Source organism: Sus scrofa, chromosome 7, assembly GCF_054392235.1.
Source record: "Sus scrofa isolate SSC_HxYL_T2T_F1_AM1 chromosome 7, Sscrofa_HxYL_maternal_Yorkshire_Landrace_v2.0, whole genome shotgun sequence".
NCBI lineage: Eukaryota > Metazoa > Chordata > Mammalia > Artiodactyla > Suidae > Sus > Sus scrofa.
The window spans coordinates 58,538,346-58,565,397 of record NC_139389.1 but is presented as its reverse complement, the minus strand read 5'-3'; the positions used below and the strand labels follow the sequence as shown (position 1 = coordinate 58,565,397).

Sequence of the window (27,052 nt, the reverse complement as noted above, 5' to 3'; positions counted from 1 at the left end):
TACCCTTGTGAACTCACAGGGCCCCTGTTTTTCTCCTGTGTGTTGCATGGTTTGGCTCAGAGTCACCGCCTCCAGGAAGCCCTCCCTGACACATCCCTCCCAACTTGCTGATAGGATTAGGAGCTGCCCTTCTGTACTCTCAAAGCTCCCTCATCTAAGCCTTACCTGGTACCTGCGTGATCCTCAATGCCAGGGACTGTGTCTTAAGTCTCTCTCTCTCTTTCTCGCTCTTTCTCTCTGTAGCCCTACACAGTCTGTGGCACAAAGTGGGTATTAAATAGCTGTTAAATAAAGGGATGTGAAGAGGGAAAGAAATGGGAGAAAAGGTAGGAAGAAGTAGGGAGAGAGGTACCTTCGTGGTCAGATGAATAGATGCAGATATAGTATAGATGCAGAGACAAATGGATGTAACTAGCTGCACGCTCAGGTCTGCTTATGCATGCTCCAGCCACAGGCAAGGTCTGGCCTGGGCAAAGCTCCAGTCCAGGAGTCCAGAGGCCTGAGCCCTCACCACCCCACCCCCAGGCTGCTGCTAACTGGCTGTGTGACATGGGATAAGCCACACCCCCTTCTGAGCCTCACATGTCTCATTATAAAATATGTTATTTAATTAAAGACTTAAACATGGAAACAACCTAAATGTCCATCGATGGATGAATGGATTACAGTGTGGTATATATACACACTGGAATACTACTCAGCCATAAAAAAGAACAAAATAATGCCATTTGCAGCAACATGGATGGAACTAGGGACTCTCATACTAAGTGAAGTCAGAAAGACAAAGACAAATAGCATAGGATATCACTTCTATCTGGAATCTAATACACAGCACACATGAACCTATCAAAGAAAAGAAACAAACTCACGGACTTGGAGAATAGACTTGTGGTTGCCAAGCGGGAGGGAGAAGGGGAAGGAGTGGGATGGACTGGGAGTTTGGGGTGAGGAGATACAAACTCTTGCATTCGGAGTGGATAAGCAGTGAGATCGTGCTGTACAGCACAGGGAACTATAGCCAATCACTTGTGATGAAACAGGATGGAGGATAATGTGAGAAAAAAATGTATATAACTGTGTCACTTTGCTGTACAGCAGAGATGGACAGAATGTTGTAAATCAACTATAATAAAAAAATTAATTCAAAAAGAGACTTAAACATGAATGCCCTCACTGCCGGACGCGTGGCAGTGTTTCAACAAGACCCCGCACTGCCTTCCCTCAATGGCACTCCATCAGCAACACGAGGGACAGAACGCAGGGTGCATGAGCCGGGAGTCCCTGCATCTGGACCCTCCATTTCCGTCTCGTACCAACACAGCACTTGAGACAGTCGAAACCTCCCCCAGCCCCATACTGCATAGTACCATTTCGGCTGCGTCTGTGTTCATCTTCCCAGGGATAGATACACGCAATTCCTGGATCACATGGACTGTAGCAGGAAGGACAAGGCAGCCCCCATGAGAACAGTTTGGCACCCATCACCCTGCCTCCAGGATCCATGGGGACCCCACGTGAGGCCCCGGGTCACAGGAATATATACAGAGCTTGATGCAGTTCTTCCACCACCCAGGGTCCAGTTCCCAGGACAGGGCACCAGCTCCAGCTCCTCTGTCCTGGCCTGTTCCTAATCCCACTGTCAGATCCCAGAGCCCCAACTCTAACCCCATGCCCAGTTGGCTCTGCTCTCTCTTCCTGCTTCCCCTCAGCCCCAGAACACCTCCTGCTTGGTGTGGCTCCCTCCTCCCAAAACCCCAACCCAAATCTGCACTTGAACACATTACGAGGCCTCCTCAGCAGAGTTAACCTGTTATGACCAAGGGTTCTGTCCCTTGGCCAAGGTAGGACAAAGCAGGTACTGTACTTTATTAAACCAGGCCTTTAAATCTAGCAACACAGTATATATTATTAGTAAAAAACTGAAAGTGGAGTTCCCGTCGTGCCTCAGAGGTTAATGAACCTGACTAGTACCCATGAGGACTCAGGTTCGGGTTTGATACCTGGCCTTATTCAAGGGGTTAAGGATCTGGTGTTGCCATGAGCTGTGCTGTGGTGTAGGTTGCCGATGCAACTCAGATCCAGCGTTGCTGTGGCTGTGGTGTAGGCTGGAGCCTATGGCTCTGATTCGAACCCTTAGCCTGGGAACCTCCATATGCTATGGGTGCAGCCCTTAAAAAAAAAAAAAAGAAAAAAAAGAAGCAGCAGAGAAATCAAACACTGAACTCTATTTAATTACACACATGCTGAAGTGTTTAGAAGTGAAGTGTAGTGATGCCTGAAGCTTATCTGGAAATGTGTCCAAAAAAAATTAAGTTGGGAGCATGAATGGATAGAGAGATGGAGGGAGGGGTGGACATGTGACGAGGTAAACAGAATAAAATGTTACTTGTAGAATCTAATAATGGGTATATGCTTGTTGGCTACCCTTCTTTCCACCTTTCTTATGTTTAACTTTTTTTAATAAAAATATTTAAGGAGTCCCTGCCATGAGGCAGTGGGTTAACAATCCAAATGCAGCTGCTCGGGTTGCTGTGGAGGCATAGGTTCGATCCCCAGCCCAGCCAAGTGGGCTAAAGGATCTGGTGTTGCCACAGCTGTGGCATAGGGTCACAGCTACAGCTCAGATTCAGTCCCTGACCTGGGAGCTTCCATATGCCACGGGGGCGGCCATAATAATAAAAGTAAAGAAAAATTTTAAATAAATTTTAAAATAAAACTATTCTGGAAAAAATATAATTGAAAGCAAGCTGAAGGATCGATCATTTGGGGGATGGTAAAATCAATTGTGTCATTGATGTGGTTTTCTGAGGCCACAACAGTGATGGTTCTGATAACTTCGCAGGAACTCAGAAGCCTAACATGGAAAAGAAACATCAGCCGGCAACTCAGTCTGTCTGTCTCTAAGGATCATTATTGTTTTTCGGCCACATGGTGGCTGAAAAGAGACCATCTTAGTTCCCACTGTGGCTCAGCAGCAACGAACCCGACTAGTATCCATGAGGATGTGGGCTTTAGCACGAGACAGACCTGCCTGGGTTCAAATCTCAGCCCTGCACTGACCATCTGGATAAACTCCCTGTGTCTCATTTCTGCTCACCTATAAAATGAAGACAAGGCATCTGCCTCATAGAGCTGTGGGAGGCGGGGACAGGGGAGACCCAGTGCATCAGTGCCCATCGGGATCCTAAATCAGTGCCTGGTGTCAAGAAGCACCCAGCTGGAAGGAAGTGCCAGCGTTTTAAAAAAAAAATCTCTGACTCCAGGAGGCCCCCTTGGGGCTTTGCCACAGATGTGGAAACAGAGATAACCAACTGACACGCAGAGAGATGCACTCTTGAGGTCTTGCCCCACCAGCAAAATCTTTTTCCCAGAGCTAACAAATCACCAGGATGATTTTTTAAGAGATGCTGCAAGATAAACAGACTGGATCAAAGTATGCTTATAAAGCTCACAGCGGTGACGTTAAGCTCAGAAGATTTGAGACAGTTCTTTTTTCCCATCCCTATTCTTTGGCACCCTGTTGCCTTTACCCGGCTTGCTTCTCTGGTTCTGCACCCGCCCCAGCTCCCAAACACCCGCACACAGCTCACACAGCACCTCCTCCGGGAGGCCCACCCTGACCCACCAGGCTAGGAGGGATCACTGGTTGGAGCCTATCCTAGAACCCGGTCCTCTTTGTCATTCTATGTATGTGTGTGTGTGATTGTTTATCTCACGTCTCCCGTCAGACCCCCAGAGCCCAACACAGTGCCTGAAGCATAGACGGCTCTAAGTACGTAATTGGTTGCAAATGAATCCCAAGCAACTTCACTTTTTTGGAGATGGAAAAATAAAGAGAAATTGATGGTGGGGTGGGAAAGGCAATAAAATAAATCCAGCTACATCCATGTTTATCCTAGACGACATGAGATGTAACTCGTAACTATTAAAGCGGTAGGGCAGTGTCCACAGTGGTCTTACTCTGTTTGGAGGGACAGGCAGTCGGGGTGAAGCGGGAGAAGGCATATGGCATAATTCTCCTCAAATCCCACTTCCTGCTGTCCAGCCCTCTGCATCTCACAGGCCTCGCCCCTCCCTGCTGATAGCTGTCCATGGGGACCCATAAGGGCCCCCAGGGGGCTGGATTCCATTTTCTGTAAGAAGGAACTGAGGCACCTGTGCAGATCATATGACCTGACTACTGTTGCAGACACAACCAACCACCTTGTCACATGCTCAGAATTTGCACTTGAAAGGCTGAGCTGCAAGGCTTCTTAGAGACTATCTCAGCGTTCCCGTTGTGGCTCGGCAGTAACCAACCCAACTAGTATCCATGAGGATGTGGGTTCGATCCCTGGCCTCGCTCAGTGGGTTAGGGATCCGGGGCGCTGCCGTGAGCTGTGGTGTAGGTCCCAGACTCAGCTTGGATCCTGTGTTACTGTGGCTGTGGTGTGGACCGGCAGCTACAGCTCCAATTCAACCCCTAGCCTGGGAACTTCCATATGCTGCGGGTGTGGCCCTAAAAAGACAAAAAAAAGAGAGAGAGATAGAGAGAGAGACCATCTCTGCCGCAGACCCCTTCCATCCATCCTACAGTGAGTCCTGATCCATGAAGGGGCTTATCCAAGCTCACAGTGCTGTGTAACGATTTAACTGAATGGGTGTCCATGCATTTAACACCCAATCTTCCAGCTGCTGAACTCAGAGAAGAGACTTGGGCATCCTTGCTGAGTGATGTGGGCTGACACCCAGAGAAACATCCAACCCTAGGACCAAGCATTTATTCCCACGGCTGACATGCAGGCTGCCTGTGACAGCTCAGAGTTGAGTGTCTCTCTTAGGAATTACCCTCAAATGAAGGGAGCTGCCTCTCTCAAAGTTATGCTCCAGGCCCCAGGGCAGCCCACACGCAGTGATGGGTCACAGCAAGGGTACAAAGCCCCATGGGATTAGCTGGATCGACTGAGGCCTGAGTTGAGGGAGCATCTCACCCCAACTCCTCCCTCTGTCCAGTTCTGCCTCCTTCACCCTCACAGGTATTGCTCCAAGGAACAGTCTCCAATGAACTTCCTACACACAAATCTCTATCTCAGAGTCTGTTACCAAGGAAACCCAACCAGAGATGGTGATGCAGCCAGGGACAGGAAGTGGCAAGGCGCCGTGGAAATAAAAAGAAATAAAATGGTTTCACCAAAGAGCAAGCACCTACTAAACACCAGGTTAAAGCCAGTCCTCCAAGATTCCCCAGTTTAAGTAAAAGCATTCTATAGTTTACCTCCTAAGAGAGTCACTCTGAGTACCTGGCCCACCTTCTGTAACAGAGGGCGGCCACAGCCACCCGCAGCCCTGGAACACTCTGTCTTTCATCCCCGAGGGCGGGGTGCTCTGTGAGGGTCCCTGGTTCACAACAGGGGGAGCAGCTGCTCTGGGTGTTGAAACCTTTTCTGTGTTACACAGACGCTGCTGGGGCCATTTACAAGCTTCATCTCATTCATTGCTCCTATGACAGCAATTTATGGTCCCCGATTTGCAGGGGAGGAAACTGAGCCATTGTGAGGTTAAATATCTTTCCCCAAAGCAACCAGCCTGTTAATCTCAGAGCCAAGATTCCATCCCCGATGGCCAGACCCCACAGCCCTGGTTCTCGGTCCCTTTGCTCCACTGCCTTTCTTTGGAACTCACGGATTTGTTAACAGAGCCTAACTAAAGGGATCCCAGGATTCTAGCCATATCTGCCACATCTTCCTGGAGCTGGAAAAGTCAGAATGTGCCTTTGACTTGCTCTCCTTTTTAAAGAAAACCACGTGTTTATTCTCTTATGCCAAAGTTACGACAGAGCTGAAGTTTTGCCAGTGTTGACTTTAAAAGCTGGGCTGAGGGGTTAAAATCCTTTTCCCTGATGCGTGTTTGTTCATATTTCCCGAGAAAATGAAGGCGGTCGTCGTAAGAAGCGATCTGGTCCACGGAGCTGTACCTGCAGCAAGGTAGGGAGTCCTGGCGCCCCTCCCAGTGCTCAGATCTGCGAGGCTCAGAAGGGTCCCCTGCTCCAGAGACCTGCTCTCTTTCCCATCTCCCCCAGATGCCGAGCAGCTCCCCCTCCTGTTTCGCATCTGGCTAGAAGCAGAGCCTGGCCGGACGGGCTGGGTATTTAGGCATCATCCCATCAGATGCCCCTCCCCTGAGTGTGGCCAGGCACACTCGGAGAGGAAGACAGGGCAGGTAGAAACCAGCTGCTCCAGCCTGGGCTCAGTCTCATGCCCTTGGGGGTCCTGCAATATGCCCATCCCTCACCCCTCTGCCAAGCAGCCTAGTAAGCGCTCAGCCAGCATCTGGGAGGACAATGCAGACAGGCAGGGAGGGACCGCGTTCTGCTGTACCACACACGTGCGTGAGCGATCACTCACGGGCGCGCGCACACACACACACACACACACACACACACACACACACCAGGGCACAACCAAAACAATGCTTCCCTGTGCGTCCACTCCCAAAGAAGGGGTCCAAAAGTCAAACCCTCCATCCCCACCTCGCCATGAATCCCTCAGGAAGCCGCCCCACTTACCATTCTCCCTTCGAGGGAAGATTGTCTTCTGTAAACTCATGACGGGGGCTCTGAGGATGCCAGAGAGCCGGGAGCCGTCCCTCTGAGTCTGGATCCCGAAGTCGTGGGGGATCAACGGCAGTGCCTACGGCTGGGAGTATTTGAATGGGAGTTAAAATTACAAAGTAACTCCTCGTTAGAACTGTTTTTCCTCGGCAGGGAGGGAGGAAAAAAAAAACCCCTTTCCCTCTGCCAGCAAATCTTTAACGTCTCAAAAAAAAAAAAAAAAAAAACGGTCGCTTCCAACTCCTGCCCTCCTTGCGAAGCAAATGTGTAGAAGGCAATGTTATTTCACTGAATCAAGCCCTCAGATCCTAAGCCTTTTCCTGTACCACAAACAGAAATGTAAAACCTCAAACTTTCCTTTGGGCTCGGAGTCTGTTGTGAGAGGGCAGAACACAACGCCTTCTGAGGTCTAATGTATGGAAACTGTGCTAAACTGTTAAATCATCCCAAGCACTCAACCCGGCTCCCCCCTCCCCCCCAAGTCTTTTTTTTTTTTTTAATGAGCTCTACTGTGTTTATGTAATTGCAAGGGACAAACACAACACCTAAAATCCTTGCCTGAAGTTGAAGTGATTCATTTTCTCCTTTGCACACACCACACACAAACACAGCGCCTGTTTAATCCAAGTGAAAACGCCTTTCATAAAATCTGCACAGGGCTGGGGCAGAGCTGGGCATGGTGAATGCAGCCTGTGTCCCCCGAGAAGGGCAGTTGGCCTTAGGGGAAGGTGGAGGCTGATTTTTAATCAAGACAAACAGAAGGCACTCTGACTCCCCGCCCATGTCAGGACAAGGATAGATGAAAGAAAAGTGGACTCAGACCCTGGTAACGGGGCTATAAAATGTTTTCAGCCTACTCTGCCCCACTTCCCCTTGCTGGCCTTCCCATACTAGGGGGATTTATTTTTAGACTTGGATGAGACGTACTATTATTTTAAATGACCAATTTGATTGCTGGGTTAAATAAATCCTTGGATTCCCCCACCGAAACAACCAAAGGAATATACAATCAGTGGGCAAAGAGTCAGCGCTGTAAACTGGGGAAGAATGTGATGGTTTTCGGGACACAGCAGTGTGACAGCAGACCAAGGGGAAAGCCTGCTCTGTTGGAGAGAGAGAGAGAAAAACTCACCAGGGAAGCAAGTGAGACAGACCCCGGGCCAGTTCCTGGGTTACATGTCACCTGCCAAGTGACCCAGGTCTTCCAGGGATGGGCCCCTGCGGTGGCTGCCTCAGGCCCCTTGGCATTCATCGTCTTGAAGAGTCACTGTCGCTTGATGCAACCACCTCTAGGTCACTGTGACCACTCTAGCCATCCCCCCACCTCCCCATCCCCTCCACATCCCTTAAATAATCATTTCTCAGGGCAGTGCTGCAGGGTGCCAGAAGAACCTCTGCTATCAGCACCTGGAGTCAGAACAGCTCCCTGAAAGTCACCCTTATCCCAGGATGAGGGTGAAGATCTGGAGATGGCGCTCCCCTACTGCCTGCTCAGCCTCGCTCTGGGTAACTAACTCACTGCCCAGGCCAGGAACCTGCAGGATGCTGCAGCTAAACTATGCATGAAACTTTGGTTGCATTCTAGTGGTACCCAGTTCCAGCCACAACAGAAACTGACTAGATAAATAGGGAATACTTAGCAGAAGTTAAAATGATGTAATAAAGTAAGATGTATTATCATAGAAAGATGTCTGCATTACATTGCTAAGTGAATTAAATCAGGTTACAGACACAGAGTGTGGAGTGTGCTCAGTGGACGTGAAACTAGATTAAATGTGAAGAAGTAAAATTGAGGGGTGTTTTCTTCATGAGCTTCCCAGCATCCACTGAGCTTTCCAACATCCATAATGTTATCTACATAAGTCAGATAATAGCAAGGGCTTTCAGTTCACACCACCTATAGGATGATAGAAACATTTTTAAATTTTAAAAAATTAAGTCAAGTCATTGGCTTTGGAACCCCTAAGTAGACTTTGTTAAATCAGTAGCAAAGATTATATTTTTGGAAGTCATAGCTTTAGATCATGTGCGTTAAGTCTTTGACAAAGGATGTATTGTTTGATTGGTGGGCAGAATAAAGGCCCCTCCAAAGATGCCACATGCTGTTCTTGGGAACCTGTGAACAAGTTATGTTTCACTCAGGGGGGATTAAGGTTGCAGATGGAATTAAGGTTGCTAATCAGCTGAATTTAAAATAAAGGGATTAGGAGTTCCCGTTGTGGTGCAGAGGAAACAAATCTGACTAGTATTCATGAGGACAAGGGTTTGATCCCTGGCCTTGTCCACTGGGTCAGGGATCTGGCATTGCCATGAGCTGTGCTGTAGGTCTCAGGCGCGGTTCAGATCCCACGTTGCTATGGCTCTGGTGTAGGCTGGCAGCTGCAGCTCGGATTCAGACCCTCGCCTGGGAACTTCCGTATGCTGCAGGTAAGGCTCTAAAAAGCAAATAAATGAAATAAAATAAAATAAAATAAAAGGCATTATCCTGGATCATGCAGGTGGGCCCAATGGAATCAGAGTCCAAGAGGAGGGTGTCCAAGATGTGGGTGGCCCCCAGAAGCTAGAAAAAATAAGGAAAAAAGAGTCTCTCTTCCAGTTTCCAGAAAGGAGTGTTAACTCTGCCAACCCTTTGATTTTAGTCCAGTGAGACCCATTTTGGACTTCTGACCTCCAGAGCTGTAAGATACCACTTTATATTGTTTTAAGCTACTAATTTTGTGGTGATTTGTTACAGCAGCAATTGGAAACTAACACATTTGGACTTGTTTTTATTGTGTTTGTTTCTTTGATGCCAAGAGCTTGGCTTCGACTACAAAGAGCAAAGCCTGGAGGACACAAAGCACAACATTTACACCATAAAACCACAGACTTGGGAAGAACATTCGATGATATAAGAAAAGCTATTTTCTTATTTAAAAGAAGATAAAAGTCTGCCCAACTGGAGGGAAGATGGGTTTCAAGTGCCAAAGGCTGGGGCCTGAGAAGGAACCCCTTGCTTTTGGTGCCCTTCCCAGTTGGCACCAAGACACAGGGGCAGTACACCCTGAGGACAAGACCTAGCAGGGAGACCTGCCTCCCATCCTTTGCCTGAAACACTAAGAGGAAAGAGCCTCAACTGAGTGTCCTGGGCCTACTTGGAGTGGAAATATCCACCTGGGATATCTGGACCAAGATCCTGGGACAATCCCCTGAGCTTCCTATGGGGACACAGAGGCTAGGGTAGGAGAGGGTGTAGCTGGAAGTTCCCTGTGCCTTAAAGAGGTACCCAGAAGGCCTGAACATGCCAGTTGACCCAGGAGGTCTGGACAGTTGGATGTGGAAGAAACAGGGTGACCTTCATGGTGGAGGGACCAGATGCCCTGGCAGCCAACACAGTGGGGCTGGAACCTCCCAGGCAAAGGAGAGGCTATCAGGCTCCCTCCACAGTGAATGTCTCAGAAAGGCAACCGTGGGCTGTGTAAACCCTCCCCAGTGCCTCCATACCACATAGCAACGAGGCAGGGAGACCCCGAACTGGCTGAGCAGGTATCCAGAGGAGACAGGAAAATCAGGAGTCAACCAGGAATGACTGAATGTACTTTGAATTGGCAAAATCAAATTTTCCACCATCCACAGAAATGGGGGCCTAAGAGTTAAGTTCAATAACAGAGAAATAAGGAAGATTGCATGTTTATACATGATTTTTTTTCTAAAAACAGTTTGTGCCAAGATATAAACAAAGGTTATCTCTAGCTAGTGAGATTATGAGTGCTTTTCGTTTCTTTTTGTCTGCATTTCCTAATTAATTTTTCCAAAAGGAACAGATTTGTGTACACATACACGTACACACACACACACACACACACACGAGCCCCTAGTGTTTGGGAGGCCAGAGCTGAGCAGCTGAGGAAGAGGTCTTGGTTTTGTTCACTGATTTATCCCAGGTGTCTAAGCTGGGGTCCAGCACAGTAGATGCTTAAGAAATATCTGCTGCTGGAGTTCCCATAGTGCCTCAGCGGCTAGCAAATCCAACTATATCCATGAGGTTGTGGGTTTGATCCCTGGCCTCCTCGTGGGTTGAGGATCTGGAGTTGCTGTGAGCTGTGGTGTAGGTCAGGCATGGCTTGGATCCTGCATTGCTATGGCTGTGGCTGTGGTGTAGGCCGGCAGCTGTAGCTCAGATTCGACCCCTAGCCTGGGAACTTCCATATGCTGCAGGTGCGGCCCTAAAACGACAGACAGACGGACAGACAGACGGACAGATGGAAGGAAGGAAGGATCTGCTGAATTATTTCCTCAACTGGTCAGCATGCCTTTAAGACAACCTACATGTCCCGTTTCTAGCAATGATGACAACAGTTTCATCCGCTACTGAATGTCCCCAGGGGCTTCGGTGGAAAGTTTGGGAAGCTGCACGAGGAATCACCAGCCCAACGCCATGGCTTTTGAGGTTAACATTTCTGCAGTTCGCAGCAGGGGTGAAACCAAAGCAGAACCGTGAGCGAGCTGCTCTCAGCCTCCGGCCTCCAGGAGCTCATGTCTGAGACGAAGGCCCTGATCCTGACTTCTGAGTTTCTGGCCACCGCCAGCTTCAGGCAGAAGCCCCTAAAGCTTCCTCACACAGCTCCTTCCTCTCAGAAGACACCCCCAACCCAAGGGAATGAAATGGGGGTGTAGGGGCGCAATCTCTATTACAACCACAAAGTAGAAGGGAAATATGATGGGGGTCTCACCTTCATGGGGGGCTTTCTCTCTGTTTCCTCCACTCTTTCTCTGTGGCCTCTTCCCATAACTAAAGCCTTGTCCTTGGTATCCTTCCCCTGCAAAAGGTGACCAAGGGACTATCTTTTTGTCACCCGGGGTCTGCAACAAAGTATGGAGGGGGTTGTCGCATCTCCTACCAGTCAAATTACCTGAGGAAAGATGTCACCTCAACTCCCACGTTTCAGCTCTGTGTCCTCCCCTTGGCCTCGGCCTCTGCCTCCCCCAGTAGTGTCCCTCACTAGGATCCTAGGGCTTGGCACTTGTCTCGCCCCCACACCCTTTCAGTACCCCTCTGGACCATGCTCACGTCGAAGGGTTGGGTTTCCTTCCCTGGCTGGTCCCTGTGTCCCCCAGCCCCTCAGGGTTATAGACACAGATGCCTCCCGTTGCAAAGTGAGCCCTACCCAATCCTGAGCCAAGTCTGACCAGGCAGCCAGAATGCTGGAGACTCAGAGAGCTTGGCTGGTGAGCCCATGATCGACCTGCCTGGAGGAACTCCGAGTCCTCCCAGGTGTTGACTTGCTCAGCCAAGCCTTCCTCCTACTTCTGTTGACTGGCCTGTCCACCCTCAGCTGGATCTGAAGCCTACCCTTGACTGTCGATTTCGTCTAGTTTAGTGGCCCCTAGCTTGGCCCGTGGCACCTGTCCCTGCTCCATTCTTCCGAACCACAAGCTACTCCCCTGGCAGGAACCAGCATGGGCATCTTCCCCCAGAGGAACAGCCCAAACCAAGTGCCTCTTATGTAATGGACTGGTGGTGTTCCCTGAGGCCAGGCTTGCAACAGCCCAAGGGCCAGTTCCCACAGCCCACTTTCTCCTCCCAAACCCTGTCCCCTCTGCTGGGGTGTCTGAGCTCCCTGCTGTCATTGTCAAATCACATTTAACACTGAAGGATGAGCTGAGCCAATGTCTGCCGGCAGCATCAAAATGTCACAAACATCTAAGGCTTTGCCTCTTCATTCTCCTTCAGGGCCTGTGCAGCAAGTGGCCTGTTCTGTCCTCAGATGAGGTCAGTGCCGACGCCCACACATGCCCACAGATGGGACTGCCACACTGCATGGAGGGACATGTGACAGCTTGCATGACAGGGACCCCGAGGAAGCCTGGGATGGCTCAGTGACAGCCAGGAAACTATTTTTTTCAATCTCATGTAATCATGAGCCCAAATGCCTTTATCCCCATGGATGGTAAATGCACCAAAAAAAATCAATTTTCTTGTTCAACCAACACATTCACTTTAAAAATGCTTACAGCCTTTAAATTTTACTTTTGCACTCAGAAATTATGAGAGCCTCTTGTGCCAATTTCTGATATTTACAATGCCTTATCATTGTTAAGCATGTATTGGAAGGACAAATCGAACCTCCTACAACATTCAAACAAGAGCAAAAGCACAGACTGGTTTTCTCGTCTGGAAGATGTGGTGATCCCAGGAAAAAGTTGCCAGTTCCTGAGTCTTTACTCCATGTTAGGCACCACACTAGTCATTTCACATCTACGAGTCTTTCGTTTGTTTATTTTTTGTCTTTTTTTTTTTTTAGGGCCCCACCCTCGGCATATGGAGGTTCCTAGGGGCCGAATCAGAGCTGTTGCTGCTGGCTTACGCCACAGCCACAGCAACTCAAGATCTGAGCCACATCTGTGACCCACACCATAGCTCACAGCAACACCAGATCCTTAACCCACTAAGCAAGGCCAGGGATTGAACCTGCATCCTCATGGATACTAGTCGGGTTTGTTAACCACTGAGGCACGATGGCAACTTCTCACATCTACTGGTCTTAATTAAGGCAGTGGTCAACATCACACTGCAGAATGCTGCAGCAAAGCTTGGCCATCGCCTCCATTCCAGACAAGAAGGTAGGGAAGGAATGGACAAGTTATCTACAAACCCTGGTGGCCACGCTCTGGCTGGCTGGCCGAGCCCAGAGCTTCAGCCAGGCTGTCTGTTGCAGCACAGGGAACAAGAAGGACAGTCTTTCCAGGAACAGGCCAGGCAGTGTGTGGGGGGGGAGAGCAATAAGGGACCCAGTGAGGGGTGAGGACACAGGAAGGACATGGGAAGCAGAACCAACATGAAAACCCCATCATAAGCCCTGTGTCATGTCTTCGCTCTCCTTTGAGGGGGTGGAATTAAGGTTGCTAATCAGCTGACTTTGAAATAAAGGGACAATCCTGAATAGTCCCAGGGGGCCAATGGAATCACAAAGGTAGGCAGTGACCCCACCATTGGGAAGATGGAGCGAGCTGGCCCTTCCTACCCAGTGGGGAAATGACTCAGGGTCCAGCAGAGGGGAGCTGCGCCAGGCAGCAGCTGGGTGGGAGTGCTCAGATGGAGGCTGATGGAGGCCAGGGAGACAAAGGACCACTGTCTGAATCCCACCTCTGCAGGGGGAACTGGACGTGCTTGGACGGACCCCAAAGTGAAATAGGTCCACCCCAGGCCAGGTCTCGTCTCTGAGGTCCAGAGAGGAGACAACAAAGGCCAGAGCTTATTCTCAAAGGAAGCTGAAGAGCCCAGTTGCAAAGACCAGCCCCCAGGCCTGTGTCCAAAGGACAGCGTGGGAGGACCTTGGGGAGCTGAGGACACACTGCGGGGGTGGACTGGATGGGTGTGGGGGGCCAGAGTGAGCTCCAGGAGGAACAGGAATCCCAGTGGTGAGAACACAGACCAGACTTCGTGGAGGACGTGGCATGGAGCTGGGCCTCAAGGGCAGCCTCGCTCCGTCCAGGTGCCTTCCCAGCTCCTCCCAGGCCGTGCCACCCTCCCTGCCCCCTCCACTGGCCACAGAGTCGGGAGAACCACAGGGGAGGCGGTCAGCCTGGAGCCTCCCAATGTCAGTCCCCCTACCAGCTTCAAGTTCACTGTCTCTGAGGCTGACTATCTTCAGGGGACACAGCATGCTCTTCACTAGGGCCACTGGTCCCTTTCCTCTTCCTTCCACTGCTCTAGTCTCTGCCTTCCCCATCCTCTGCCCTCAACACCTCGATCATCTGCTGTCCTTGTCCTCTGCGAAGATCCCGCTTGCAGCTGTCTGCCTGGGCTACTGAGGAACCAAAGGAAAGGCCTAGTAATGCTCCCATCTCGGCTCCCTTCGCTGTGGCCTCTTATGGCCTTCATGTTGTTCCTTCCGCTGCTCAGCATTTCCACCAGCCCCGAGCAGGTCTCTGAAAGGCCTGAGCCCACACCCTATGGTCAGTGGACTCTGCCTCCAGAGGGCTGGCCATCCATTTGCGCAGATGAAACTTCCCACTTACCCAATAGGCGGATGTGGTCCTAAGAAGTTGCTACAGCCCCAAGTCATACCATCAGATGCTGGCCACCCTGCTGCAAACGTCCCTGAGACTACACTGGAACAACAGCCACAAAATCAAAGCTCAGATGACACCCCCCCCCCATGCTGTCCTCATCTCGCTGATGCATTGAGTTTCCATCCTATAACCAAGATGTAGGCAGCAAACAGCAACTGAACGGCCACTGGGCTGCAGTCCTGAGGGGCTCTCTAATGGAGAGTGATGGCAGGGATAGAGGCAGTTACACACACTGCAGTGGGGTGGGGGCAGGGATCAAGCCTAGTCCTGGGAGGTGCGAGGGCACAGAGGAGGGCAGATGCAGGTCAGAGATGCAGGTCAGAGAGGCTCTGGATGGATGAACCGACACTCAGGTGAGTTGAGGTGAGTAAGGATGCTGGTACGTCTGTACCAGAGGAACCAGCACCCACCAGGGTACCAGGAGATATGAAACAGGAGGGGATCCAGAACTATGAGCCAACCTAGGGAGAATGTTTCTGAAACGCCCTGTGCTTTCTCTCCTGGCACCATTACTAGACTCCTTATCACTCAAGCCAGATATCTAGGAGCCATCCCTGACTCCTTTCTCTTATCCCTACTTCAACTCAATCCTGCCAGGCTACATTCCAAACATCTCTCGAATACACTGCCTTCTGTCTGTTCCCTTTGCCACTCCCTGAATTAGGCTCTCAGACCCGTAGCCAGAACAACCCCAGCATCTCAACTTCCCCGCCTTCCTCTGTCTTCCTCTCCTCAAATTCCTCCTCTCCCGCAGCCACAGAAATCAGACTTTACACCTTCTAGTTAACGTTCCTCTGAGATTCCCCATAAACTATCTGATAAAATCCAGACCTACGAACAAGATGTGTAAGACCTGCAGGATCTGGCCCCTGTCAGCCCTGCGATCCCAGCCAAGCCCTGTCCGTCGCCAGCCTCCAACCTCCAACTGCAATGAAACTGTGCTGTTTGTCTGCTCCCACCCCACTGCGTCCCACCCCAGGGCTTTTGCACACACCGCCTCCCCTCTCCAGCTTTACCCAACTCACCCTTTGATCCTCAGCTCAGGCATCAGGCTTCTAAAACCTTCCTCCGAAGAGGTCCCTGGTGGCTCAGTGGGTTCAGGACCTGGCGTTGTCATGGCTATGGCTCTGGTTACTGCAGTGGCATAGGTTCAATCCCTGGCCCAGAATGAATATATTTATATGTATAATCGATTCACTTTGTTGTACATCTGAAACTAATACAACATTGTACATCAACTCTAGGCCAATACAATTTTTTTAAAAATCCCTGGCCTGGGAACTTCCACGTGCTGCAGGCACGACCAACAAAACAAAACACCTTCCTTTTAATTTTCCCCATCTCCACTGTGATGGGTCCCCTTTGCCATGCTGTGGAGGAGCCTCTGCACATGTCTAATGCTGGGCTTTCTAGAGTGCTGTGATTACTCATTCATATGTCCATCTAGCCCACGGCGTTATGAGGATGTTCAGGGCAAGAACTAGGTCCTAATTATCTTTGCGGCCCCTTATCTAATTCAGTGCCTGGCATACAGTGTCAGTGCCTGGCATACAGTGAGAGCTCAAAGTTTCCTGCACTAGTTAAATAATGGCATTGGTGACCGAATGACTGGCACTGCTGGTTCCTAAAATAGTTTAAGGGCAGAGAGAGAATGGCTGGAGTGAGGAGGGAAAGGATGAGTGGTGATTGGACATAGTGAGTTTGGGGCATCTGTGGCTACAGAGAGTAAAGATGCCTGGTAGGCACATGGATGCAAGACCTGGGGGCCGGGAGACCGGTCTGGGCTGGAGGTAGAAATCTGGGCATCATCAGCCTAGAGGAAGTCATCCAAGCTGAGGGTTCAGATTTAAAATCACCTGGAAAGTGCAATAAGAACAACAGGCTCAGGAGGAAGTCTCAGGAAATTCCAACATTTAAGGGATATGCTATAGAAGAGACATGCCACATCAAGGCAGAGAAGAAACTAAAGAGAGAAATAAAAATTAAGTTCCAACACAGAAGCCAAGGGGAAGGGAGGATCCATTCTGTATTTTGTTTAGTCTTCGCTGGCTTGGGGACAAAAGAAATAAACTTCAGGAACCTCTGGCAAAATAAGCTGGCCTCCCATCTTTCTTGGAGGAAAGGCTAGCTTTTCGCATCCCCTGGAATGAAACAGCTGTCATTTCTAGGATGCTAAGGAGGGGAGCTGAGGGGAAGAGCAGATGGACACGACCAAACTCAGGACCTGGTCAGGGATTCAACCAATTTCCCAAACCTAGTGCTAATTTGTGCAGCCCACAGTCCATTTCCCATAAATTGAAATCCCTGTGTATTTGAAAGGAAATAGAATCCACGTGTTCATGATTCATTTGCACTTTGTGCAACCAAATGTTGGGCTGTCACTGTTTGATGTCCAAGAGACCATCTGAAGAATCTTTGCAGCCAGGAGTTGTGAGTCGCCAAAGAAATGAAACAGAGACAAACCTTGGCCAGCCCCACCCAATCCAAGGCAGTCAGCAGGGAATGAATAGGTACAGTGTGAAAGGCAGCAGCATCCAATCTGCCAGGTATTAGATCAGACCGATTTTCTGTGTCTCTAGCTACAAACATCTGATGCTAAATAAGCCGCATCAACAAACAGGCAACGCCTGGAAAAGCACTGTCATTTATGTAACTCTTTGCTTACTGTTGAACATGCAGAAAATTTTCTTTTTCTTTTTCTTTTTTTTTTTTTTTTTTTTTTTGTCTTTTTGCCTTTTCTAGGACCGCTCCCACAGCATATGGAGGTTCCCAGGCTAGGGGTCAAATCGGAGTTGCAGCGGCCAGCATACACCACAGCCACAGCAATGCGGGATCCTATCTATGTCTACAACCTACACCACAGCTCATGGCAATGCCAGATCCTTAACTCACTGAGCGAGGCCAGGGACCAAACCTGCAACCTCATGGTTCCTAGTCAGATTCGTTAACCACTGCGGCACGACGGGAACTCCAGATGATTTTCAATTTTGATATAATAACGCTAAAACAAAAATCTTTGTTCATCAATTTTTGTCCATATCTCTTATTATGTCCTGATGATAAGTTTCCAGAAATAGAAATACCGGATCACAGGAGACAAACACTTTCTTCAACTGCATTTCAGAAAAATTGCATTGAGTGACCCTTCTGAACTCGTCTTTCTCAGCATACTTGCCAAAGCATTGAACGTTATCAATAAAATAATATAATGAAATGTTAGGAAGTTATTAAAGTCATGTTTACAAGACTATTTGACATAGGACGTAAGGCGATTAATAATATAAATATGGGGAGTTCCCGTTGTGGCTCAGAACCTGACTAGCATCCAGGGGGATGCAGGTTCAATCCCTGGACTCGCTCAGTGGGTTGGGGGATCCAGCATTGCCGTGAGCTGTGGTGTAGGTCACAGATGCAGTTTGGATCCCGCACTGCTGTGGCAGTGGTATAGGCTGGCAGCTCCAGCTCCGTTTTGACCCCTAGCCTGGGACCTTCCATATGCTGCAGGTGTGGCCCTGAAAAAGACAAAATAAGAATAATAATATAAATATAAATTGTATCATTGACTAATAATTATATACAAGTGCAAGCTCAATTTTATTTAAATTATTACATAGAGGAGATGTGTATTATATCAGATAGACAGCAGTTTCAGTACATGAAAAGGTGCCCAGCAGCACTAATCATCAGGAAAACGCAAATCAAAATCACATGAAGATATCACCTGACACCTGTTAGAATGTCTAGTATCAAAAAGACAAGAAGAGACAAGTGTGGGTAAGAACTTAGAGAAAAGGGAATCTTTGTGCCATCTTGGTGGGAGTGCAACCTGGTACAGCTACCACAGAAAACTGTATGGAGGTTCCTCAAAAAATTAAAAAGAGGACTCCCATATGATTCAGCAATTCCACTTCTGGGTATTTACCCCCCAAAAAACAGAAACACTAATTCAAAAAGATATATGCCCCTCTATGTTCACTGTGACATTATTCACAATAGCCAAGATATGGAAACAATCTTGGTGTCGATTGATGGATGAATGGATAAAGAAAAGAACATGTTATTTTGCTGATGATGAAATATACAACATACAATAGACTATTATTCATCCATAAAAAAGGTGAAATTTTGCCATTTGTGATAACATGGATGCTCCTTGAAGGGATTATGCTAACTGAAATAGGCAGAGAAAGACAAATACTGCATGATATCACTTATACGTGGAATCTGAAGAAACAACAACAGCAACACAAAAGAAAATCCAAGCTCACAGATACAGAGAACATATTAGTGGTTGCTAAGTGGCAGGCAGCCAGAGCAAGGGGCAAATCGAATGAAGGGAGTCAAAAGGTGCAGAGCTCCAGGAGTTCCCGTCGTGGCACAGTGGTTAATCCGACTAGGAACCATGAGGTTGCAGGTCCAATCCCCGGCCTGGCTCAGTGGGTTGGGGATCCGGCGTTGCCGTGAGCCATAGTGTGGGTTGCAGACTCGGCTCAGATCCCGCGTTGCTGTGGCTCTGGCGTGGGCCAGCAGGTATAGCTCCAATTCAACCCCTGGCTTGGGAACCTCCATATGCCACGGGTGCGGCCCTAGAAAAGGCAAAAAGACAAAACAAAACAAAACAAAAAACCTCTGTAACTCTGCATGATGAGGGATGTGAACTAGACTTGGTGTGCTGATTGTTTCACAATATATACAAATATTGACTCATTACGTTGCATACCTAAAATGAGTGTAAAGTTGTACATCATTTATACCTCAATGCAAAAAAAAATTTTTTAAAGAATAGCAGTTTCAGCTGCAATAACAAAATCAATCCTCAACTCTCAGTGCTTTCACCCCAACAGAAGTTTGGTTCTCATTCACACAAAGTCTGATGCAACTCAGGCCACTCTCCAAGGCAGCACTTTCCAAGTGGTGACTCAGGGACCCGGGCTGTCTCCTCCTGTGTCTCCACCATCTCAACATGACGCCTCCAGAGTTCCAGAACAGAGGACAAAGGAGCGTGGAGACTTACCCGTGGGCTTTTCAATGCCTCAGGCCGGACGTGACCCGTGTCATTTTCATTCATGATCTATTGCCTAGAACTCACCCTCTGCTCTTGCCCAGCTGACAGGCAGCTAGAAAGAGCACAAGGATTCAATGTCTCAGCTACAGCCTGGTCACCAATATCCCTCTTCTGTCCCCTTCCCCCACACAAAGAAAACACCCCCAGTCCATGGGAGACGAGCCACCCTCCCATCCGGTCCCAGCTCCCAGCTCAAAAGATCAGAATTCCCAGCAGATGCACAGTGGTCTCTGCATCAAGCCAGATGTAGCTGCTCTCGGTCCAGAGGACTATCTGTCTACCGTAGGAGTCAGCAAACTTTTTCTTTTTCTGGGGGAGGGGGCGCACTTGCGGCATATGGAAGCCCAGGCTAGAAGGCAAATGGGAGCTGCAGCTACTGGCCTACACCACAGCCACAGCAACACAGGATCTGAGCCTTGTCTGTGACCTACACCACAGTTCATGGCAACGCCAGATCCCCTGACCCACTGAGTGAAGCCGGGGATCGAACCTGCATCCTCATGGGTACTAACTAATCGGATTCATTTCTGCTACACCACAATGGCAACTCCCAGCAAACTTTTTCTTAAGGGCCTGAGAGTAAACATGTTGGGTTTGTGGGCCATAAGATCTCTGCTGCAACTATTTGATTTTGCCATTGTAGCCCCACAGCAGTCTCTGACCATCTGTAAATAACTGGGCATGGCTGTGTTCCAACCAGGTTTTACTTACAAAATCAAGCAGTAGGCTGGATCTGGCCAGTGGGAGTTTGCCAAAGGCTGATTGAAAAAGTCCAATTAGTGGCCTCTGCACACCTAGCATTCAGTGCTAGAGCGGCAGGACAACAGCCATGGCATAGTCCCATTCAAAGAGAAGAAAAATGGCAGGCACCCAGTGGTCACTGGCCCGTAGAAACTCTGAATCCTGCTGGACAGCCATGGCAAAGGCTTCCAGTCTGAGGATGGGGGATGTTCCCTGATGAGGCCTCCACTCTGCTCTCAGGAGGGCACTGCATTCTGTCCTGCTCTCCAAGGACACACTTTGGAAAGTTCTTCCTTTTCCATGGCCTCCCTGGCCACTTCTGCAGTAGACTTTGGAAAGTATGCCCTCCATGGGAGCTGCAGAGCTTTCTCAGCCTGTGTGCTGCCTGGTGGATGGCTGGAGCTTCAGGGTGGTTATAGGGTTAAAGGTCTCAAGCAATCACAGGCCTTTTTAAGGCCAGGAACCTTTTTTTTTTTTCAAGTTTTTCTGGCAGTATGACTCTCAAGCTCAGTAGTCAAGTTTCCAGTTTCATCTTCCAGGAACCACACCCACTGTTCTTTCAAGACTTGGTTCCCACATCTGCTTTATTTCTTTATGCCATGCCCCCAAGCCTCTTAATACAAGAGTGGCTGCCTTAAGGCAACCTAGAGCAACAAGTGTGAAGTTCACGTCCTTCTTCTGCTTCCTCTGAGACTTTGTAACCAGAGGGAAACGGTAATAACAGCTGTTAGATGCACACCTTTCATCTGATTTTTGCCCTGATTCCAACTGGATACCACACTGGGGACCACACCCTGAATCTGAATTTGCCTTCGGCCACTCCAAAGTCTTTCTCAACTCAGTTTCTGACTCCATCATCTAGAGGCAGTTGATTTTCCCCACCTGCATTTCTGGCCCTTCGCCATTCCCTTTTATTACTCTTGGAAACTAATTGATTCTTTTCCACGAGCATCTCTTCCTTGTAACACCATGTTCAACATGGCCAGAAACAAGCAACACAAATAACCAACTTTCCAACCACTTTCTCTGGAGCTACACCCAGGAGACCAGTCATAAATATCTCACCACAACATAACAGGAGCTGGTGGTTTCTTCCGACTCTGTTTCTCACTGCCAATTACCTAATGACTCCATGGATGCCATGTATTTTGGGTGTTTGTTACGGCAGCATCTTACTTCTCTCAATTTCCTTAGTCAGAATAAGATAGGGTACATTACGGTCACAAATTAACCCCCCAATCCAGTGGGTTAACACAACATGTCACTTGCCTGTTCACGTAGTGTCTGATAAGCACTCTATGGCATGTAAAATATATGTTAAGGGAATACACTGAAAATCAGCAATGTTTATTTTCCTCAATTTTCCACAACCAGTATTTATTACTTTGTAATCAGAAGAAAACTGCAAATGCTTAACAGGCAATTCAGTTGCTTGGGGGGTATCGTTCTTAACAGTTCAACTGATTTTTGTATGGGCCTTTCAAGAATCTCTTTCGAGGAGTTCCCACTGTGGCACAAAGGTTAAGGACCTGGCATTGTCTCTGAAGCGGCTCAGGTCACTGCTGAGGCATAGGTTCGATTCCCAGCCTGGCGCAGTGGGTTAAGGATGTGCCATTGCCATAGCTGTGGCATAGGTTGTAGCTATAGCTCAGATTTGATCCCTGGCCTGGGAACTTCCACATGCTGTGGGTGCAGTTACAAAAAAAAAAAAAAATCTCTTTCAAGATTATGCACAAGTCGATAGGCCCTTCCTTCTGCTGGGTTGGCCTTTACTAGAAGTCTTCCTGATCCCCAAAGCATCCTCAGGCCCGCCCCTTTCTGTTCTCCATAGTCCTGTCTATGTAGTGGTGGCACTTGGGTATGGTAGTTATATTTTTTAATGTATTAATGTGTTTTTTGCTTTTTTGTTTGTTTGTTTCTACTCTTTTCCTAGACAGCCTGAAGCCCACACCTGCTTGAAGATGGGAGGAAAGGCAAACAGATAGGGACCAATAAAGCAGGAAGGCAAAGCAACTCAGCTTCTGATGCATCACCTAGGAATTTGGTGTCTCCAGACACACAGTGGTCCTGTAAGCTAGACTTGTTGCAAGAAAGGGATTTCCCCACTGGGATTTTTTTTTTTCTTTTTTAGGGCCACACCTGTGGCATATGGAAGTTTCCAGACTAAGGGTCGAATCGGAGCTGCAGCTGCCAGCCTACACCACAGCCACAGCAATGCCAGATCCAAGCTACATCTGCGACCTACACCACAGCTCATGGCAACACCACAGATCCTTAACCCACTGAGCGAGGCCACGGATCGAAGCTTCATCCTCATGGATATTCGTTGGGTTTGTAACCCACTGAGTCCCCCACTGGATTTTCATCCCCAGTACTCCCTGGCTTATCGTAAGCAGGTCTGGATGCAAATTTTCTTAGTTTATCCCATAAGAGAGGGAACATACCTCTGGCCTCTACAGGAGACTGTGGTCTAGAATGTTGCCCAAGAGGGAGGGGGTACAACTTAGAGGAAGCAGACAAATGGGAGCCACACCTCTGGTCCCAAAGGATAATGGACAGGAGGAGAGACTGGCCAGAGAAGGAAAAGGGAATGTGAGACCTTGACCCTGATGTCTTTGGGAAGTTGAGGGAAATGCTCCTGCCTAATTCCAGCTGGACTCACCTCTCAGGTAATGACAACCACACAACCCAGGGGGAAATCACAGCAAAGTGAACTTGAGATACTGTAGAACGGGGGGGAAAGGGGGGGGTCTTGAATTTAGCACTCATTGTTCCCCATTCCCTGGGCTGGGCACATGATCAAGAAGTTCAAGTGTGTGGCAGAGGATAAGCAGAAGTTAGCTGAGAATGCTGAGGTGATGATGCTAAGGCAACCAGGAAGGACCAGCTCTGACCAGGCCAAAGGAGACACCCATCACTAATCACCCCAACCACAGACTCCTAAGGTCATGGTCCACGAATACCAGGGGAGGAAGCTGGTCCCCCCACAACTGTTACCAGTCCACGGAGCAGAGCAGTCCAGGTGCCCCAGGGCAGAGCTCAGGATCCAACAGGACAGACCCCGGACTCGAGGACCCACCTCCTCCCCCCTGCCATGCACGCTCGGCAAGCCCTCTGCAGGCTCCGAATGCCATCTCGGGGTACAGAAAGGCAACGAGGACAAGCTTAAGAGATCAAATATTTTGCCCAAGGGGACTGTCTGAATGATTACACTGGAATAAGATTCCAAGGTTGCTGTGAATCTGGTTACCCACCCCCATCCTCCCCTTAGGGCTTCGTAAAGAAAATCACGGGCACTGTAGAGTGTGAGAGCCCTCTGTTTGTTTACACATCCTCACTGCAGTGAGTCAGTGTTCACACCCCTGCCACATTTATCTCTTTCTTTCACAAAACTGTGAACTCTCCAGCCACAAGGACCATCAGGGATGAGTCCTAGGAGACCCCCTGAGAGATGCAAGAAGGCAGGTGAGTGGAGATGGTTCCTTGTGAATAAAGAGCCAAGATTAAAGGCAGGCAGGGTGATGAGCAGCAGAACAAGCCAAGCCGTCAGTGTCCCAAAGGGTGTGAGGCAAGGTGTGAGCAGGTGCATGGAATGAATGGGTACCCGAGAGAGGACGGGAGCAGGAGCTCAGGTATGTGGTGACAACTACATGGAATCCTTTTTGAAGAATGTGCCAGCCAAGGACTATCCAACTATTTCTTTTTTCTTTTCTTTTTTTCTTCTTTTTTCCATTTACAGCCACATCTGTGGCATCTGGAAGTTCCCAGGCTAGGGGCTGAATGGGAGCTGCAGCTGCTGACCCAGGCCACAGCCACAGCAATGATGGATCTGAGCCACATCTGCTACCTATGCCATAGCATTCGGCAATGTCAGATCCTTAACCCACTGAAAAAGGCCAGGGATCAAACCTGTGTCCTCAGGGACACCATGTCAGGTTCTTAGCCTGCCGAGCTACAACAGGAACTTCTCCAACCATCTGTTGTATCCCCAACCCCTGGGGACTGGATGAATGAATGAAAGAATGAATGAGTAAAAATGAACATCTCATGATGAAGCATTTGATTGAAACAGATGTTTTGGCCTTATTTTTTAAACAGTCGTTCTTGCTATCAGTCATTCTTCATTTGAACCATCTTCTCTTGGACCAGCCTGCTTCCTGCAAAGATGGAACTAATAGAAGTCACAGTGATGGACTCTATTGAATCAACACCCTTCTGGCCAAAGGCTTTTCCTTGAAAATCAATTTTTTTGGAAAACAATAGAACAGGAACCAGAAGGCTCAGGGGATTGAGAAAGACTTGGAAGTAATGAGGTGGCAAAGAGGGCATGATTGGAGGAAACCTCAGCTTTCCGAGAAGCAAAAGTTGCACAACTGTGTCAAACCAACACTGTGCCAGGTGAAAAATGAAAACCAGCGCCCAGAGTTGTCCCAGTATCTGTGTGTACAAATCACCAAAGCAAAAGTGTGTCCAGGCCTGGATTCTCTCCATCAGCCTTTCAAGTTCTCTCGGTGGATCCTTCATTATAAAGAAACAGAAAGAGGCAAAGCTGTCATTCACGTTCTGGTTGTCCCAGACTCATGTGTCCCTGCTCCTCTGAGGACATCATCTAAACGCCCCAGAGCAGATGGAGAGCTGGATCTGATCTTGAACACCAGCCTCAATAAAAGATTCCTCTGAGGGGCTGGTGCAAGGGGACAGCCAGCCCACACAGAGCCGCCTCCCGACCCCAAACCAAAGGACTCGTTCAGTCACTTAACAAACACCAACAGAGCACCAGCTAAATGTCAGGCTCTGCGCTGCTGGTCAGGGGTGTGGAAGTGAGCAGCCCATAGGGTGCCCTCAATAGATCCTTGCCGGGGCCCTGGCCAGAGAGAGCAAGCCTTACCAGGGAGTTGTCTGTGTTGGCAGCGGGAGGGAGGGGGCGGCAGTGGGCAAAGGCACTACCTCTGCCCAGGAGGTTAAGGGATGTTGCTTTGGCAACTAAACAGAGGTGGCTGCCCTGGGATGGGTCTGCACATCTAGAATCTGTTGGGACTCTAAGAATCCATGACTCTTGCTGCAAGATGAGAACCACACGAGAGAGAGGGCGGGCATCTTAGGTCCTGTCCAGAGGTGTCCCTGGAGAGTAAACAGACCTCAGCAGGAAGAATCCAGAAACACAAAGGACATCCAGGGGCTGAGAGTAAGAAATGAGTAGGAAGAGAGATGCATTTGTCTTCAAACCCTAAGGAAGATCCCAGGAGCAAGAAGTGTCTGTTGTGCCTCAAAGGTTAACGAACCCAACTAGCAACTGTGAGGACGCAGGTTCTGTCCCTGGCCTCGCTCAGGGGGTTAAGGATCCCGCATTGCTGTGAGCTGTGGCACAGGTTTCAGACGCGACTTGGATCCTGCGTTGCTATGGGTGTGGCGAAGGCTGGCAGCTACAGCTCTGATTAGACCCCTAGCCTGGGAACCTCCATATGCTGCGGGTGCAGTCCTAAAAAGACAAAAAAGACAAAAGAAAAAAAAAAAAAGACTCCTAGGAGTGGGAGATGTGCCCAAAGAACCCACCAACACATCCTTGATGGACACTAGTCATGGCCACTGGTCAAGACGGGAGAACCAAGACGCTGGGTCTCCCTGCAGTATCTGTCAGGAAAGAACTCTCATGATGTCCCGACCTCTTTTTCTGCCCCCAAGCTCCAACCCGCAGAGGGTCAGAAAGTGCAGTGGGTATGATAGGGAAGAAACCTACCAGGGGCCTCCTGCCAGGAGGGGGCCGAGCTAGAGGAGGAAGAAAGGCTCGATTTGCCATCAAGTCCAGAATTGGGTGAGTCCATAGGAAAATGGCCTTTGAATTGCTAACCTGAGTGCGTGTTTAAGCGTGTGGCATCATAAAGTAGTTAAAGGACACCTTACCACTGAAGGAACGAGCCAAGTGTCTGTCCTGGGGCCAGGGAGGAGCGGGGGAAAGAGGGAAAGGCCCTTTCTTGGGGGATACAATGAATTCCCTTCTGATCCCGTCCCTCGCTTGTTCAGGGTTAGGGCCACATCAGGAAAACAGAGAAGAGGCAGGTACAAAAGGAAAAGGAGAGAGTAAGAGAGCTGACAGAGACAGGGAGATGGAGAACGGGAGGGGGCTGGAGGGAAGCGGATAGGGGAGGAGAGGGGAGGAGGTGGAGATCAAGAGGAAGAGGGGAGGGAAGAGGAACCACCGCTGTGCCAGCGCCCAACAGCCTCCATCCTCGTCCTCCTTCTCCCAGCCGTCCAGGTCCTGCCCTGCTATACCCCTCAGCTGCCCTCCAGGCAGCAGCTGACTCCTGGTGCTGTGCTTGAAAATGTCATGGGTGACTGCAAGCCACCAGTGGCTTACAAACTGGCTTGAAAAGTCTTTTTTTTTTTTTTTTTTTAAGGGCCACATGTGCAGCATATGGAGGTTCCCAGGCTAAGGGTTGAATCGGAGCTGCGGTTGCCAGCCTGCGCCAGAGCCAGAGCAACGTGGGATCCGAGGCTTGTCTGCGACCTACACCACAGCTCATGGCAATGCCAGATCCTCAACCCACTGAGCAAGGCCAGGGATCAAACCTGCATCCTCATGGATACCAGTCTGATTCATTTCC

The 27,052-nt window shown here is 49.2% G+C and overlaps 1 protein-coding gene and 1 long non-coding RNA gene across 6 annotated transcripts in view; one reads left to right on the top strand and one right to left on the bottom strand.

Moving 5' to 3' along the window:
* Positions 1-27,052, bottom strand: part of IL16 (interleukin 16) — a 160,721-nt gene that overhangs the window by 121,078 nt on the left and 12,591 nt on the right. The window contains exons 1-2 of one of the 5 annotated variants that reach the window (XM_084966696.1): positions 19,659-19,836; positions 6,545-6,674 (exon numbers count right to left, since the gene is read on the bottom strand). In XM_084966696.1, the coding sequence (XP_084822822.1) occupies positions 6,545-6,584 (40 nt within the window). In that variant the 5' untranslated portion in view covers positions 6,585-6,674; positions 19,659-19,836. 5 annotated transcript variants of the gene reach the window in all.
* Positions 5,859-25,803, top strand: LOC146401605 (uncharacterized). Its single transcript, XR_014810381.1, has 3 exons — positions 5,859-5,963; positions 22,388-23,119; positions 24,549-25,803. It is a non-coding gene; the product is annotated as an uncharacterized LOC146401605 (long non-coding RNA).